The 13,291-nt window shown below is 66.9% G+C and overlaps 3 protein-coding genes across 5 annotated transcripts; 2 read left to right on the top strand and 1 right to left on the bottom strand.

The window, feature by feature from the left end:
* Positions 1-409: 409 nt before the first annotated feature.
* EEF1AKMT3 (EEF1A lysine methyltransferase 3) lies at positions 410-2,018 on the bottom strand. Its single transcript, XM_065659640.1, has 3 exons — positions 1,521-2,018; positions 1,105-1,216; positions 410-883 (listed from the first exon to the last, which is right to left on the bottom strand). The coding sequence occupies exons 1-3, from the start codon at positions 1,797-1,799 to the stop codon at positions 423-425; spliced, it is 852 nt and encodes a 283-aa protein (XP_065515712.1). The 5' UTR covers positions 1,800-2,018; the 3' UTR covers positions 410-422.
* A 1,562-nt stretch (positions 2,019-3,580) lies between these two features.
* On the top strand, positions 3,581-7,620 carry METTL1 (methyltransferase 1, tRNA methylguanosine). Of its 3 annotated transcripts, XM_065659686.1 has the most exons (6): positions 3,696-3,863; positions 4,123-4,253; positions 5,112-5,296; positions 6,405-6,518; positions 7,049-7,150; positions 7,440-7,620. In XM_065659686.1, exons 1-6 carry the CDS (start codon positions 3,778-3,780, stop codon positions 7,560-7,562), a joined length of 741 nt encoding a protein of 246 aa, XP_065515758.1. In that variant the 5' UTR covers positions 3,696-3,777; the 3' UTR covers positions 7,563-7,620. The 3 variants fall into 3 exon arrangements, with proteins under 3 accessions (XP_065515760.1, XP_065515758.1, XP_065515757.1); XM_065659688.1 differs by lacking the exon at positions 5,112-5,296 and having other exon boundaries at positions 3,581-3,863; XM_065659685.1 differs by lacking the exons at positions 3,696-3,863; positions 4,123-4,253 and having other exon boundaries at positions 4,447-5,296.
* A 514-nt stretch (positions 7,621-8,134) lies between these two features.
* Positions 8,135-12,587, top strand: LOC136003757 (25-hydroxyvitamin D-1 alpha hydroxylase, mitochondrial). The gene is made up of 9 exons (XM_065659664.1): positions 8,135-8,336; positions 8,540-8,730; positions 9,498-9,694; positions 9,956-10,156; positions 10,237-10,391; positions 10,460-10,611; positions 11,274-11,355; positions 11,434-11,628; positions 12,361-12,587. Exons 1-9 carry the CDS (start codon positions 8,151-8,153, stop codon positions 12,472-12,474), a joined length of 1,473 nt encoding a protein of 490 aa, XP_065515736.1. The 5' UTR covers positions 8,135-8,150; the 3' UTR covers positions 12,475-12,587.
* The last annotated feature ends 704 nt before the right edge of the window (positions 12,588-13,291 follow it).

The following is a 13,291-nucleotide window of genomic DNA, read 5'->3' as shown; positions in this document are numbered from 1 at the left end:
GCGAAGGAGCTGCTCACCCGGGTCCTAAAGCCCGCCCGCCCTGAACCCGACCCAACAGCCTCGGGGACTACAGCCGCCCAGAGGCGCCCCCCCCCCAGCCCTGACCCCCCGCTTCTAGAGACTCCCCAGCCCCTCACAGAGCCCCCACCTTGGCCATACCCCCCCAGATCCAGATCCCTGGTCAACCCCCCCACGGCCCTGCAGTCCCCAACAGAACTTCATAGAGACCGCTCCAGCTTGACCAGGCTCCCCACCAACCCCCTCTGGAGTCCTCTCTGCTCTGGGCAGACCCCCACAACCCCTAAACATCCCCTATGCAGCTCCCCCAGCCTTGGCCAGACACCCCCCAACCCTTTTAGACCCCGCCCCAGACCTGCACCCCCAAATGCACTGCAGCCGCCCCGCCGTTAAATGTTGACCATTTAATCACTGTCAGGATACCCCCATTGCAGCGTCCCCCCCTCCCCGCACGACCCCCAGGGAGGGGGTGCCGCGGCCCCCCCCCGGCAGGTCACGCCATAGATCTCGATGTCGTGCTCCTGCTCCTGCCACAGCAGCTGGACCCTGAAGAACGGCGGCAGGACCCGGTGGAAGAAGCACCGGGAGCCGCTGTCCCCACCCCGGGTGCGGGCGCTCAGCAGGGCCTGGGAGCGGGGCCCGCAGAGGTGCCGCAGTGCCCGCAGCAGCGCCGGGAAGGACGCGGGGTCGTAGACGAGGTCCGAGCCCAGAACGACCTGGAAGTCCCGAGGGAAGGAGTCCTCGTCCCGGCCCCACTCCAGCGCCCGCACCCGCGGCCGAGTCCCGGCCCCCGGGAAGTTCAACCGGACGTTCTCCCGGATCTGGTCCAGCGCCACCGGCCGGTCCGTGATGGTGACGTCACCTCCTGAATGGGGGGGGTTGCGGTTTAGAGGGGGGCACCCCACAACGTCCTCTGCACCCCCAAACCCCTGCGTCCCCCGGAGCTCCCCTGCACTCCCAGGAGTCCCCCGCCTCCCCCCAAGATCCCAATAAGCAGTCACTTGCTTCCAGTTCCAATGGGGTGTGGGGTTGTGTACGGGACACCTCCCTCCCAGCCCCATGGGTGCCCCCATTCCCGCTGCGCACCCAGCATCGCCGCCAGGATGCCGAGGATGCCGGTGCCGGCGCCCAGCTCGATCACGGACCGGCCCCGGAACTCGAAGCGCTGCTGCTCCAGGAACTGGGCCAGGGCCAGCGCCTGGGAGGGGGCGGAAGGGGATTGGTGGGGGGGGAACGGGAATGGGGGAGTTGAGGGGATGAGTGGGATGGGGGGGAGGGCAGGCCAGACCCTCCCCCCTCCGGCATCACCCAGAGCTCCCCCGGGGGGTGGATCCCCCATTCCCTGGGGATCCTCAGGGATTCCCAGTGCCCCCCCCCCCCCCCGTCTCCATCAGGGACCCCCCCAGAGAGTCCCCCCCCCGGGAAGCCCCCAACTCCAGTGCCCCCCCGTGCCCTCTCCCAGTCCCTCCCGTGCTCCCCAGTCCCGGGTGCCCCCCACCCACCGCCTCCCAGACGTTGGCCGCCAGCCCGAGCCGCGGCCCGTGGTGCTGCGCGATGCGCAGGACGCGCCCGCAGAGCCGGAACCGCCGCAGCACCGGGAACGTGTCAGCGAAGAGCACGGGGTCGCGGGGGAACACGGCCCGCAGCGCGCCGGGCCCTTCCGCTTCCTCTTCCCCTTCCTCTTCCGTTTCCCATTCCCCTTCCGTTTCCGTTCCTTCTTCCCCTCCCGCCGCCGTCTCCCACCGGGTCCCGGCACCCACGTGGCGCGCGGGCGCAGCCATTTTGGCGGAGAGGGCGGGGCCGTAAGCCAAGGCCCCTTCCGTGATTAGTCAGCGCTGAAGATGCCCCGCCCCCCGGAGGGGCGGGGTCTGAGGCTCCGCCCACCCCTCGGCGGTGTCTGTGTCCGTCCGGTGTCCCCGTTCCCGGTGTTCCTTCTTCCATCTCCAATGTCCCCACATGCGTCCAAGCCCTATCCCAGTGTCCCCATTCCCGATGTCCCCAGGGCACTCCTTGTCCCACCCATCAGTCCCAACCCCTTTCCTGCCCCATCCCTTCCCTGTCCCCATCTCTTCCCTGTCTCCGTCCCCTTCCCTTCCCACTCCCATCCTCGGTGTCACCTGCTCCCAGCCAGCCCAGTCTCGTCCCTGCCCCAGTTGGAGGCCACCACTCCCCGTCCTAGGGTCTCACCCTGGTGCCACCCCCTGTTCTCTTGCTCCTGTCCCTGTCCCATCAACACCAGTGTCACCACTGGGACACTGTCGCTGGCAGGGGCCTGGAGCCAGGCCTGGTGTCCCCAGCCCCGGTGTTCCAGTCTCCCTGGTCACAGTGTCCCTCACCCAGTGTTGCTCACCTGGCATCCCTGCTCATGGTGGCCTTGTCCTGGTGTCCCTGACCCTGATGTCTCCAGCCCCAGTGTCCCTGATCCCAGTGTTCCTGGTCACAGTGTCCCTGACCCTTGTGTCCCTGGTCATGGTGTCCTTGTCCTGATGTCCCTGGTCCCAGCACCTCTGTCCTTGGTGTCTCTGTCCTGGTGTCCCTGACCTGGATGTCCCCAGCCCCAGTGTCCCTGATCCCAACACCTCTGGTCTTGCTGTCCTTGGTCACAGTGTGGGGCCAGTGTCCCTGGCCCCAAATCCCTCACCCGGTGTCCCCAGTCCCGTTATCCCTGGCACTGGTGTCTATAGCCCTGGTAACCCTATTCCTGGTGTCCTTGTCCTGGTGTCCCTGTCCCCAGTGTCCCTGACCCCCATGTCCCTGGTCACTGTGTCCCTGCCCTGGTGTCCCCATCCCGTGTGTCCTGTGCCCACCCCTGAGGACACACACGGGACCCCCCCGCACCCCCCCTCATCCCAGCCCCATTCCTTGTGCCCGGAGCCCACATGACCCAGATAAACAGTAACCGGGGAGGGGGTGGGGTGGGGTGGGGCGACCCCCTCGTGGCGGTAATGAACAACCGGGGTCCCCCATGGCCTGCGTCACCCGGTTAATGCTTGTAGCACCCTGGGGGGGGGTCAGGGCACCCGACGGGCGAGGTGGGGGGGGGGGGGTTGATTCCCGAGTTTTTCCCCCGCACAGTTCCTGGAAGGCTCGGGTCGGGCGGGTCCAGCCCCGCGTTGCTCAACCCCCCCCCCGCCCCCCCCCAGCCCCCCAGGGCTTTCTCAGAAATCGGCTTCGTCAGAGCCCGAAATCCCCAAAGAACGGCGGGGGGGGGGGGGGGGGAGGGAGGCAGTTGGGGGGGGTCAGTGAGAGGCACTGAAGGTCAATGGGGGCTGGGGGGGGCACTGGGAGACACAGGAAGTGACTGGGAGGGCACTGGAGGGGCATTGGGGGCTTGGGGGGCCACTGGGAGGCAGTGGGGGCTCAGTAAGAAGCACTGGAGGGCAATGGGGGCACTGGGAGTGACTAGGGGGCACTGGGTTGTCATTGGGAGGCACTGGAGGGGGTCCATAAGAGGCACTGGGGGGGCATTGGGGGCTCAGAGGGGTACTGGGGGGCACTGGGGAGGCACTGGGAGCCCTGGGGGGTCACTTGGGGGGCACTGGGGGTGCACTGGGGGCACTGAAAGCCCTTGGGGTCAATGGAGGTCAATGGGGGGGCTGGTATCAAGGCGGGGCACTGGGGGCGTGTCTTACTCGAGCCCCGCCCACCACCACCACGCCCACCCCGGGCCAGCGGGCTCGATGCGTACGTCACTGATCAGCGCCGCGCCGTGACGTCGGTTCCGTGCGCCCGCAGGTGCCGCTGCGCTCCGGTGTGGCCATGGCGGACCCGGCGGCGCCGCCGCAGAAGCGGTTCTACCGGCAGCGCGCGCACTCGAACCCGCTGGCGGATCACACCCTGCGATAGTGAGTGCGGGCGGGGCCGCCGGGAGCCCCCGGTAACACCCCCGTGACCCTATGGTAACCCCGGTGACCCCCGGGACCCCAGCGGTAACGCCTTGGTTATCCCCAGTGGCTCCCCAGGTCCCTCCCCGTACCCCCCCGGTGACCCCGGACCGGACCCCACCGGGGCCCAATCTATGATCCCCGGAACCCTCCCCGCGGTGTTGTTCCCCCCCCGCCCCTTCCCGTGCGCTCGCCCCCGGTAACCGCGGTGCCCCCGCAGCCCCCCCCGCCCGCAGGACATGGACTGGGCCGCGCTGTTCCCGGACTTCTTCCCTCCCGACGCCCCCCCGGGGCAGCCCCCGCCCCGCGTGGAGACCCTCGATGTGGGCTGCGGCTACGGGGGGCTGCTGGGTGAGGGGGGCACCGGGGAGCGGGGGGTGAGAGGCATGGGAGGGGTCTGGGACCCTGGAGAGGGGCACTGGGGGGGGGGGGATGTTGAGGGGGTCGGGGTCCAGGGTTGGGGTCAGAAGCCAGGGTTGGGGTTCCAGGGTTGGGGTTTGGGGGTCAGAGGCTGGAATTGGGTTTGAGGATCCATGCCAGGGGGGTTGGGGTCTGTGTTGATGTTTAGGGGGCTCCATGGCTCTGTTTAGGGGCTGCATTGCTGTCTGTGGGGGCTCCATTGCTCTCTATGGGCTCCGGTGCTCTCTATGGGGCTCCGGTGCTCTCTATGGGCTCCATTGCTCTCTATGGGGGTTCCGGTGCTCTCTGTGGGGGCTCCATTCCTCTCTATAGGCTCCGTTGCTCTCTATGGGGCTCCGGTGCTCTCTATAGGGGCTCCGTTGCTCTCTATGGGGCTCCGGTGCTCTCTATGGGGGCTCCGTTGCTCTCTGTGGGGACTCCGGTGCTCTCTGTGGGGCTCCATTGCTCTCTATGGGCTCCATTGCTCTCTATGGGCTCCATTGCTCTCTATGGGGCTCCATTGCTCTCTATGGGCTCCATTGCTCTCTATGGGGCTCCATTGCTCTCTATGGGCTCCATTGCTCTCTATGGGGCTCCATTGCTCTCTATGGGCTCCATTGCCCCCTATGGGCTCCATTGCCCCCTATGGGCTCCATTGCCCCCTATGGGCTCCATTGCCCCCTATGGGCTCCATTGCTCTCTATGGGCTCCATTGCCCCCTATGGGCTCCATTGCCCCCTATGGGCTCCATTGCTCTCTCTGGGCTCCGGTGCTCCCCGGGCTCTCACCGCCGCGCTCCGGTGCCCGCAGTGGCGCTCTCGGGGCTGTTCCCGCAGGAGCTGGCGCTGGGGCTGGAGCTGCGCCCCCGCGTGGCCGCGTTCACGGCGCAGCGGATCCGGGCGCTGCGGGCGGCGGCTCCCCCGCGCTGCCGGAACGTGGCGTGCGTGAGGGGCAACGCCATGAAGCACCTGCCCCACTTCTTCCGTAGGGCGCAGGTGCGACCCCCGGGACCCCCAAACACCCCCACCCCCCCCAAAACCCTCACAAACGCCTCCGAACACCCCCACCCCCCCAAACCCTCACAAACTCCCCCAAACGTCACCGAACCACCCCAGACATCCCCAAGCCCCCCCAATTCCTCCAGACACCCCCTAAAGGCCCCGAAGCAACCCCCAAACCCTCTCAGCACCTCCAAAGCCCTCTCAGACACCCCCCCTCCATACACCCCCAAACTCTTCCAACCCCCCAGGCACTCCCAGACACCCCAAAACCCACCGAAGCCCCCACCCCAGACACCCCAAATTCCATCCCCAGGCACAAACCCCCCTCCTGATACCTCCAGGATCCCCCCCACCCCCCGAGTCACCCCTTGGACCCTCCCTGAACCCCCCAAAGAACCCTGGGTGCCCCCCAGAACCCTTGAGGGCCACCCCCCCCCGGCTGTCCCCCAGCACCCTGCCCATGGGTGGCACTGAGAGCACTGGGGGGGTACTGGGATTCCATGGGGGTTGCACTGGGCAGGGAGGGAGGCACATGGGGGGTACTGGGATCCCCCACTCAGGGCATGGGGGTACTGAGAGCTCCTGGGGAGCTCATGGGGGAGGGGTGCACAGGGGCCATACTTGGGGGTACTGGGAGCCCATGGAGGGGCACTGGGGGTATTGGGAGCCCATGGGGGGGACACTGGGGTGTCCTGGGAGCCCTTGGGGGGCCATACTGGGGGGCACTGGGAGCCCATGGGGAGGAGCACTGGGGGATACTGGGAGCCCATGGGGGGCCACACTGGGGGGTACTGGGAGCCCATGGGGTGTCACTGAGGGGTACTGGGAGCCCATGGTGGGGGGGCACTGGGGGATACTGGGATCCCATAGGGGGATACTGGGAGCCCATGGGGGGGCACTGGGGGGTACTGCGACTCCATGGGATGTCACTTGAAGGTACTGGGAGCAGTGGGAACTCATGGGGGGGCGGCACTGGGGGGTACCCATTGCCTTGTGTGTCCCCAGTACCCTGTTCCCCCCATTGTCAATGTCTGGGGTGGGGGGGTTACAGGGTCTGCCCCAGTTCCCCTGTGGGGTGCTGACCCCCCCCGCACCCCCCCAGCTCCGCCGCATGTTCTTCCTATTCCCTGACCCCCACTTCAAGCGCACAAAGCACAAGTGGAGAATCATCAGCCCCGCGCTGCTGGCTGAGTACGGCTACGTCCTGCGCCCGGGGGTGAGCCCCGGGACCCCTCCGGCACTGGGACCCCCTCTTCCTGAGTACTGGGAGCAACCCCAGCACCGGGACAGACACTGGGACCCCCCTGTGCTCTGAGACACCCCCACCCGCCCCAAGCACTGGGACCCTCTCAGTACCAGGACCCCCTCCCAGCACTGGGACACCCCCTTTAAGCACTGAGGTACCAGGACCCTCCCCAAGCACTGGGAACGACCCCCAGGACACCCCCCCCCCCAACGCGACACGGGATCCCCCCCCACCCCCGTCACTGGAACCCACCCTGGCCACCCCATTGAGCACCAGAACCCCCTGGGTGTCCCTGGACCCTTCTGGAGCTCACTGGGAGCACAAGAGGACACCCTGGGACACGAGGGGACACCCACATCACCCTGGGTCCCCCAATGTTCCCAGCCCCTTTTCGTGCTCCAAATGTCCCTGTACTGGGGACACAGGGGAAAACCTGGGATGGTCCCCATAGAGCATGGGGGGGGGGGGTGTCGGGCCCCCCCGGTGACTCCGTGTCCCAGGGGCTGGTGTACACGGTGACGGACGTGCCTGACCTGCACCAGTGGATGGTGACGCACTTCAGGGAGCACCCGCTGTTTGAGGAGGTGCCGCTGGGCCAGCTGGTGAGGGGCACTGGGAACACATGGAAGGGCACTGGGGACCCACTGGGGGTACTGGGAACAGATGGAGGGACACTGGGAGCACTGGGAATGCATGGGGGGGGCATTAGGGGCTACTGGGAGCTCATGGGAGTGGTACTGGCGAGGCACTGGCAGAACTGGGAGCCTGTGGAGGGGCATTGGGCGCTACTGGGAGCTCTGCGGGGTGCACTGGGGGTTACTGGGAGGGTCACAGGGAGGTGCTGGGGGGGACACAGGCCCCTGGTCCCCATCATTGCCCTCTTTCCCCCAGGACTCGGACCCACTGCTGTCGCTCCTGGGCACGGTGACCGAGGAGGGGTGCCGGGCGCAGCGGGGGGGGCGGGCCCCGCTCCCCGCCGTGTTCCGCCGCCTCCCGGACCCCCCCGGGGCCTGACCCACCCCGGGACCCCTCTGCCGCTCCCCTTTCATAATAAACCCGCTGTTGTCTCCCACGGTTCGGTCTCTTCCCCCCTATTTCCCGTGTTGGTCCCGTCCGCACCCCGCGGGTGGGGATTACCGGGAGGGGGGGCCGGGACACGGAAACCCCCGGGGGGGGGGGGGGGTTTCCACCGGCCCAACCGGTGTCGCAACCGGCGCTTCCCGGGAAGCGGGGCGGGGGGGGAGGGTGCGAGGCTCCGCCCAGGGGGCGCTGGGAGCGGGGGGGGGGAACCGGGTGCGATCGTGCCCCGCGGTTGAGCCTACGCGTGGCCCCGCCCGCCGGATAGCACCGCCCCCTGCCTCGCTCTGATTGGCCGGGGGCGGTGCGGTATGCAAATCACCCAGGGGATGGGCGGGGTTTGATAGCTAGGGGGCGTGGCTTGGACGCGGAGGGGGAGGCCGTACGGGGAAAGGGGGCGTGGTTTGCCGCGAAGGGGGCGGTGTTTGGCGCCAAAAGGAGGCGTGGCCTCGCCGGCTCCACGTGGGCGCCTATAAAGGCCCCGGCCGATGCCCGCGGCTCAGTCGAGGATCCGCCGGCCCCGCCATGCCCCCGGGGCCGCACCTGCCCGCCCGCGCTGCCCGGCTCCTCCGCTCCCTGCCCGACCTGGGAGCACCCCCCCGAACCGCCGCTGCCCCCCGGGGCCTGGCCGAGATGCCGGGGCCCAGTCCCGCCGCCTTCATGTACGAGCTGCTGTGCCGCGGGGGGCTGCGGAGGCTGCACGAGCTGCAGGTAACGGGACCCGCGGCGGGGCGCAGGGGCTCCGAGGGGACAGGGGCACCCTAAGCCTGCTGTCCAGGGCTTGGAGGAGCTGGAGGGGACCCAAGTGCCACCAGCATGGGGCTACGAGTGGAGAAGGGGGACCCCGATCCCATTACTGGAGCTCCAAGGGGATCCTGATCCTATCCCAGTTGCTCCAAGTGGCATTCCCACAGGTGCAGGGCCGGGCACGCTATGGGCCGCTCTGGAAAGCTGCCTTTGGGCCCATCCTGACCGTGCACGTGGCCGAGGCCGGGCTCATCGAGCAGGTTCTGCGCCAGGAGGGGCCCTTCCCGGTCCGCTCCCACCTCTCCTCGTGGAAGGATTACCGGGAATGCCGTGGGCACGCGTACGGGCTGCTCACTGCGTGAGTAGGGCTGGGGGTTCCCATGGGGGTCTGGGGGTGTCTGTGGGGGCCTAGGGATCACCATGAGGGTCCATGGGTCTGAGCACAGAGCTGTGGGGCTGCACATGGAGTCGGGGGTCTCTGGGGTATCCCTGAGCCCTGTGGAGCTCCTTGCCCCCCCCACCCGTGGGACACGGCCGGGCGGGACGGGCTGGGGGGTGACTCAGGCGTGAATCAGCCCCCCCCGGATGTGAGTAACTGTGGGGCAGAGGTGTGGGGCGGGAGCCCAAGACCCACACACACAGTGCTCAGCCCCCCAACCCCGTGATCACCGCCAGCCCCATGGTGTCCCTCCATGTCCCCTATCCCCCATCCTATACCCCTGTCCCCTATCCCCCTTCCCACTCCTGTCCTCTATCCCCCATCCTGTACCTCTGTCCCGTATCCCCCATCCCACACCCCTGTCCTGTTTCCCCCATCCCATACCCCTGTCCCCTATCCCCCATCCCATACCCCTGTCCCCTATCCCCCATCCCATACCCCTGTCCCCTATCCCCCATCCCATACCCCTGTCCCCTATCCCCCTTCCCACTCCTGTCCTCTATCCCCCATCCTGTACCTCTGTCCCGTATCCCCCATCCCATACCCCTGTCCTGTATCCCCCATCCCATATCCCTGTCCCCTATCCCCCATCCCATACCCCTGTCCCCTATCCCCCATCCCATACCCCTGTCCTCTATCCCCCATCCCATATCCCTGTCCCATATTCCCCCATGTTGCTGTCGCAGGGAGGGTGAGGAGTGGCAGCGGCTGCGCCGGCTCCTGGGGCGGCTGCTGCTGCGCCCGCGTGTGGCCGAGTCCTTCTCGGGGCCGGTGGCTGCGGTGGTTGGGGACCTGGTGCAGCGGCTGCAGCTGCAGCGCGATGGGAACCCGCAGCACCTCGTGCGCGACCTCGGCACCCACTTCTACAGGTTCGGCCTGGAAGGTGAGGGGGGGACCCGGGTGGGACCCCCCAGGGGCTCCCCAGGAACTCTCCTGTTGTCCCACCCCCCCCCCCCCCAGGTCTTCCCCTGTTCCCCAGGGTATTCCCAATGTTCCCGATGCCCTCCATGCCCCCAACACAACCCTTGTCCCAACCACATCCCATCCATGTCCCCAAAGCCCCCTGTGTCTTCCCCAGGATGCTCCTCATGTCCCCCAATGTCCTGCATCTCCCCGGGTCACCCCCTTCACCCCCCCCCCCCAGGCATCTCCTCTGTGCTGTTCGCCTCCCGCCTGGGCTGCCTGGAGCCGGAGGTACCGCGGGACACCGAGACCTTCATCCGCTCCATCAACACCATGTTCGTCATGACGCTGCTCACCATGGCCATGCCCAAGCCCCTGCTCCGCCTCTTCCCTAAGCCTTGGGACACCTTCTGCGAGGCCTGGGACTACATGTTCGCCTTCGGTGAGGGGCCGTGGGGGGAACGCAGGGCCAGGCAATGCCCCACGGCCATGGGGATGCTGATGGGTTCTGGTCCTCCACAGCCAAGCGCCACATCGACCGGCGTGTGGCCGAGGCGGGCGGGCGCCTGGACGCGGCGCAGGGGACGTGCCTGACCGACCACCTCGCACGGGAGCAGGTGCCCATGAAGAGCATCTACGGCAACGTCACGGAGCTGCTGCTGGCCGGCGTGGACACGGTGAGGAGGGGACGTGGGGTTGTGCCCCCGGCCCCGCGGGGTCCTGCTGAAGCCCCCTCGTGTCACAGATCTCGAGCACCCTGTCCTGGAGCCTGTACGAGCTGGCGCAGCACCCAGGGGTGCAGGCGGCGCTGCACCGGGAGCTCGCCGCTGCTGCCACCAACGGCACTGCTGTGGGCAGTGTGCCCCTGCTGAGGGCTGTGGTCAAGGAGACCCTCAGGTGGGGATGGGAGAGGGATGGGGATGAGGAGAGGGATGGGGATGAACACAGGGGACAAGGATAAGGAGGGGGTGCAGATGAAGAAGGGGACAGGAATAGAGATGAAGATGGGTGGGGATGGGGATAGGGAAGAAGATGAGGATGGGGATGGAGACAGGGATGAGCATGGAATAAGGATGAAGATGAGGACGGGGAGAAGGATGGGGATTAAAATGAAGATAGGGACAGGGAGGAAGATAAGGGTTGGGATGGGAACGGTGGTGGGGATTAAGACGGATGAACAGAGGGGACAAGGATGGAGATAACGATGAAGATAGGGATGAGAACAGGGATGAAGATGGAGATGGAAATGGGGGGGAGGGGAGGGATGAGGATGAAGATAGGGACAAGGGTGGGGATGAGGGTGGGGCAGGAATGGTGGGGATGGAAACAGGGATGAACACAGGACAAGAATGAAGATGAAAACAAGGACAAGGATGTGGATGAGGATGAAGATAGGGATGAGGACGAGGGTAGTGACTGGATTGGTGGTGGGCATTAAGAGGGAATGTGGCAGGGATGGAGACAGGGAATGAGCACAGGGGACAAGGATGAAGATGAGGACACGGTGGGGACGCGATCAGGGACTGGGGTGGTCACAGTGACCCCGGTGCCCCCCCCAGGCTCTATCCTGTCATTCCCGCCAATGCCCGCGTCATTCCCGACCGCGACATCCGTGTGGGTGAATACCTGGTGCCACGCAAGGTGCGAGCGTCCCCGTGCCCCTCACCCCGTCCCGGTGCCCCCGGCCCCGTCGCCCCTCACGGGCCCGTGTCCCCGCAGACCCTCATCACCCTCTGCCATTACGCCGCCTCCCGGGACGCCCGCGTGTTCCCGGCTCCCGAGCGCTTCCAGCCGGAGCGGTGGCTGCGCCGCGCCCCGGGCCACCCCTTCGCCTCCCTCCCCTTCGGCGTCGGCAAACGCAGCTGCATCGGCCGCCGCCTCGCGGAGCTCGAGATCCACCAAGCGCTGGCGCAGGTCAGGGGCGGACCCGAGTCCCCCGCGCCCCCATGGCCCCGTGTCCCGGTGTCCCCCGGTGTCCTCCCGTGTCCCCGAGGACTCCTGTGCTCCCCCCAGGCTGCTCCTCGTGGTCCCGAGGGCCTCCGCATCCCCCGGGGCGCCCCTTGTCCCCTCCACATCCCAGCCATGTCCCCAAAGGACCCCTGTGTCTCCAGGAGCTCCCCATGTCCCCAAGTGTCTCCCGTGTCCCTCAGGGCACCCCCTGTTCTCCAGTGTCCCTGAGGACACCCTGGGGTGCCCCTCATGGTCCCGAGGTCCTCCACATCCCCAGGGTACGCCTTGTCTCCATCACATCCCAACCATATCCCCAAGGACCTCCATGTCTCCAAGGGTTCCCCATGTCCCCATGGTGCCCCAGGTCCTCCAATATCCCCAAGGACTCTTTCGTTCCCCCCAGGGCTTCTCATTTTCTCCAGATGTTCCGTATGTTCCCAAGGTCCTCCATATCCCCAAGGCGTCCCTTGTCCCCAGCACATCCCATCCATGTCCCCAACACATCCCATCCATGTCCCCTCCACACCCCATCCATGTCCCCAAAGACCCCCTTGTCCTCCAGGGCTCCTGATGTCCCCCAAGGTGCTCCCCATGGTCCTCAGGGTGTCCCCTGTCCCCACCACCTCCCAGGTACCCCCAGGCCTCCAAGGGCTCCCCATGTCCCCTCATGTCCCTCACCCCCTCCGTGCTCCCCAGATCCTGCTGCGCTTTGAGGTGCGTCCGGAGCCCGGCGGGAGCCGTGTCCAGCCCATGACCCGCACCCTGCTCGTGCCCGCGGCCACCATCAACCTCCAGTTCCTCACCCGGTAGCGGGGACAGTGCCAGACCCTGGAGGTGGCCTTGACCCTCTCCCCTTGTCCCCCGCATCTCCCCCGATGGGCACCATTGGTGGTTATTTAAAGGTCTATTTATTGGCAATTAAAGGGTGGTTTTGGCTGTCCTGGGGCCAGGTGCTCCCTGCCCCCCCATCCCGGCGCCTTTTAGGGGTGACTCAGCCGCCCCCCCCGCATGTTGATGGTTGATGGGTTCCTGCCCCAACGTGCCGGCAGCACCCACGGGTGACACAGCCCCACAGCTCCACCCCCACCCCACCCTGCCCTTGGGGCCCAGCACCAAGGAGGGTGCCATGGGGCAGACCCTGCACACCTCAATGACCTTATCCCTCCAGTGACCCAACTGCCCCCCCCAATGACACAACTGCCCCCCCCAATCACACAACTGTCCTCCAATGACACAACTGTCCCCCCACAATGACACAGCTGCCCCCCAATGACCCAACTGCCCCAACCCAATGTCACAACTGCCCCCCAGTGACACAACTGTCCCACCAATGCCCCAAATGTCCCCCCCAATGACCCAACTGCCCCCCAATGACTCAACTGCCCCCCAAATGACACAACTGCCCCCCCAATGACCCAACTGTCCCCCCCAATGACCCAACTGCCCCCCAAATGACCCAACTGCCCCCCCAATGACACAACTGCCCCTCCAATGACCAAACTGTCTCCCCCCAATGACACAACTGCCCCCCAGTGACACAACTTCCCCCCAGTGACCTGTCTCCCCTCAATGACATGACTGCTCCCCCATGATCCAATTGCCCCCTAACGACCCAGCTGCCCCCACA

The sequence above is a fragment of the Lathamus discolor genome, chromosome 23 (assembly GCF_037157495.1).
Source record: "Lathamus discolor isolate bLatDis1 chromosome 23, bLatDis1.hap1, whole genome shotgun sequence".
NCBI lineage: Eukaryota > Metazoa > Chordata > Aves > Psittaciformes > Psittacidae > Lathamus > Lathamus discolor.
This window is presented reverse-complemented; position numbering and strand designations above follow the sequence as displayed.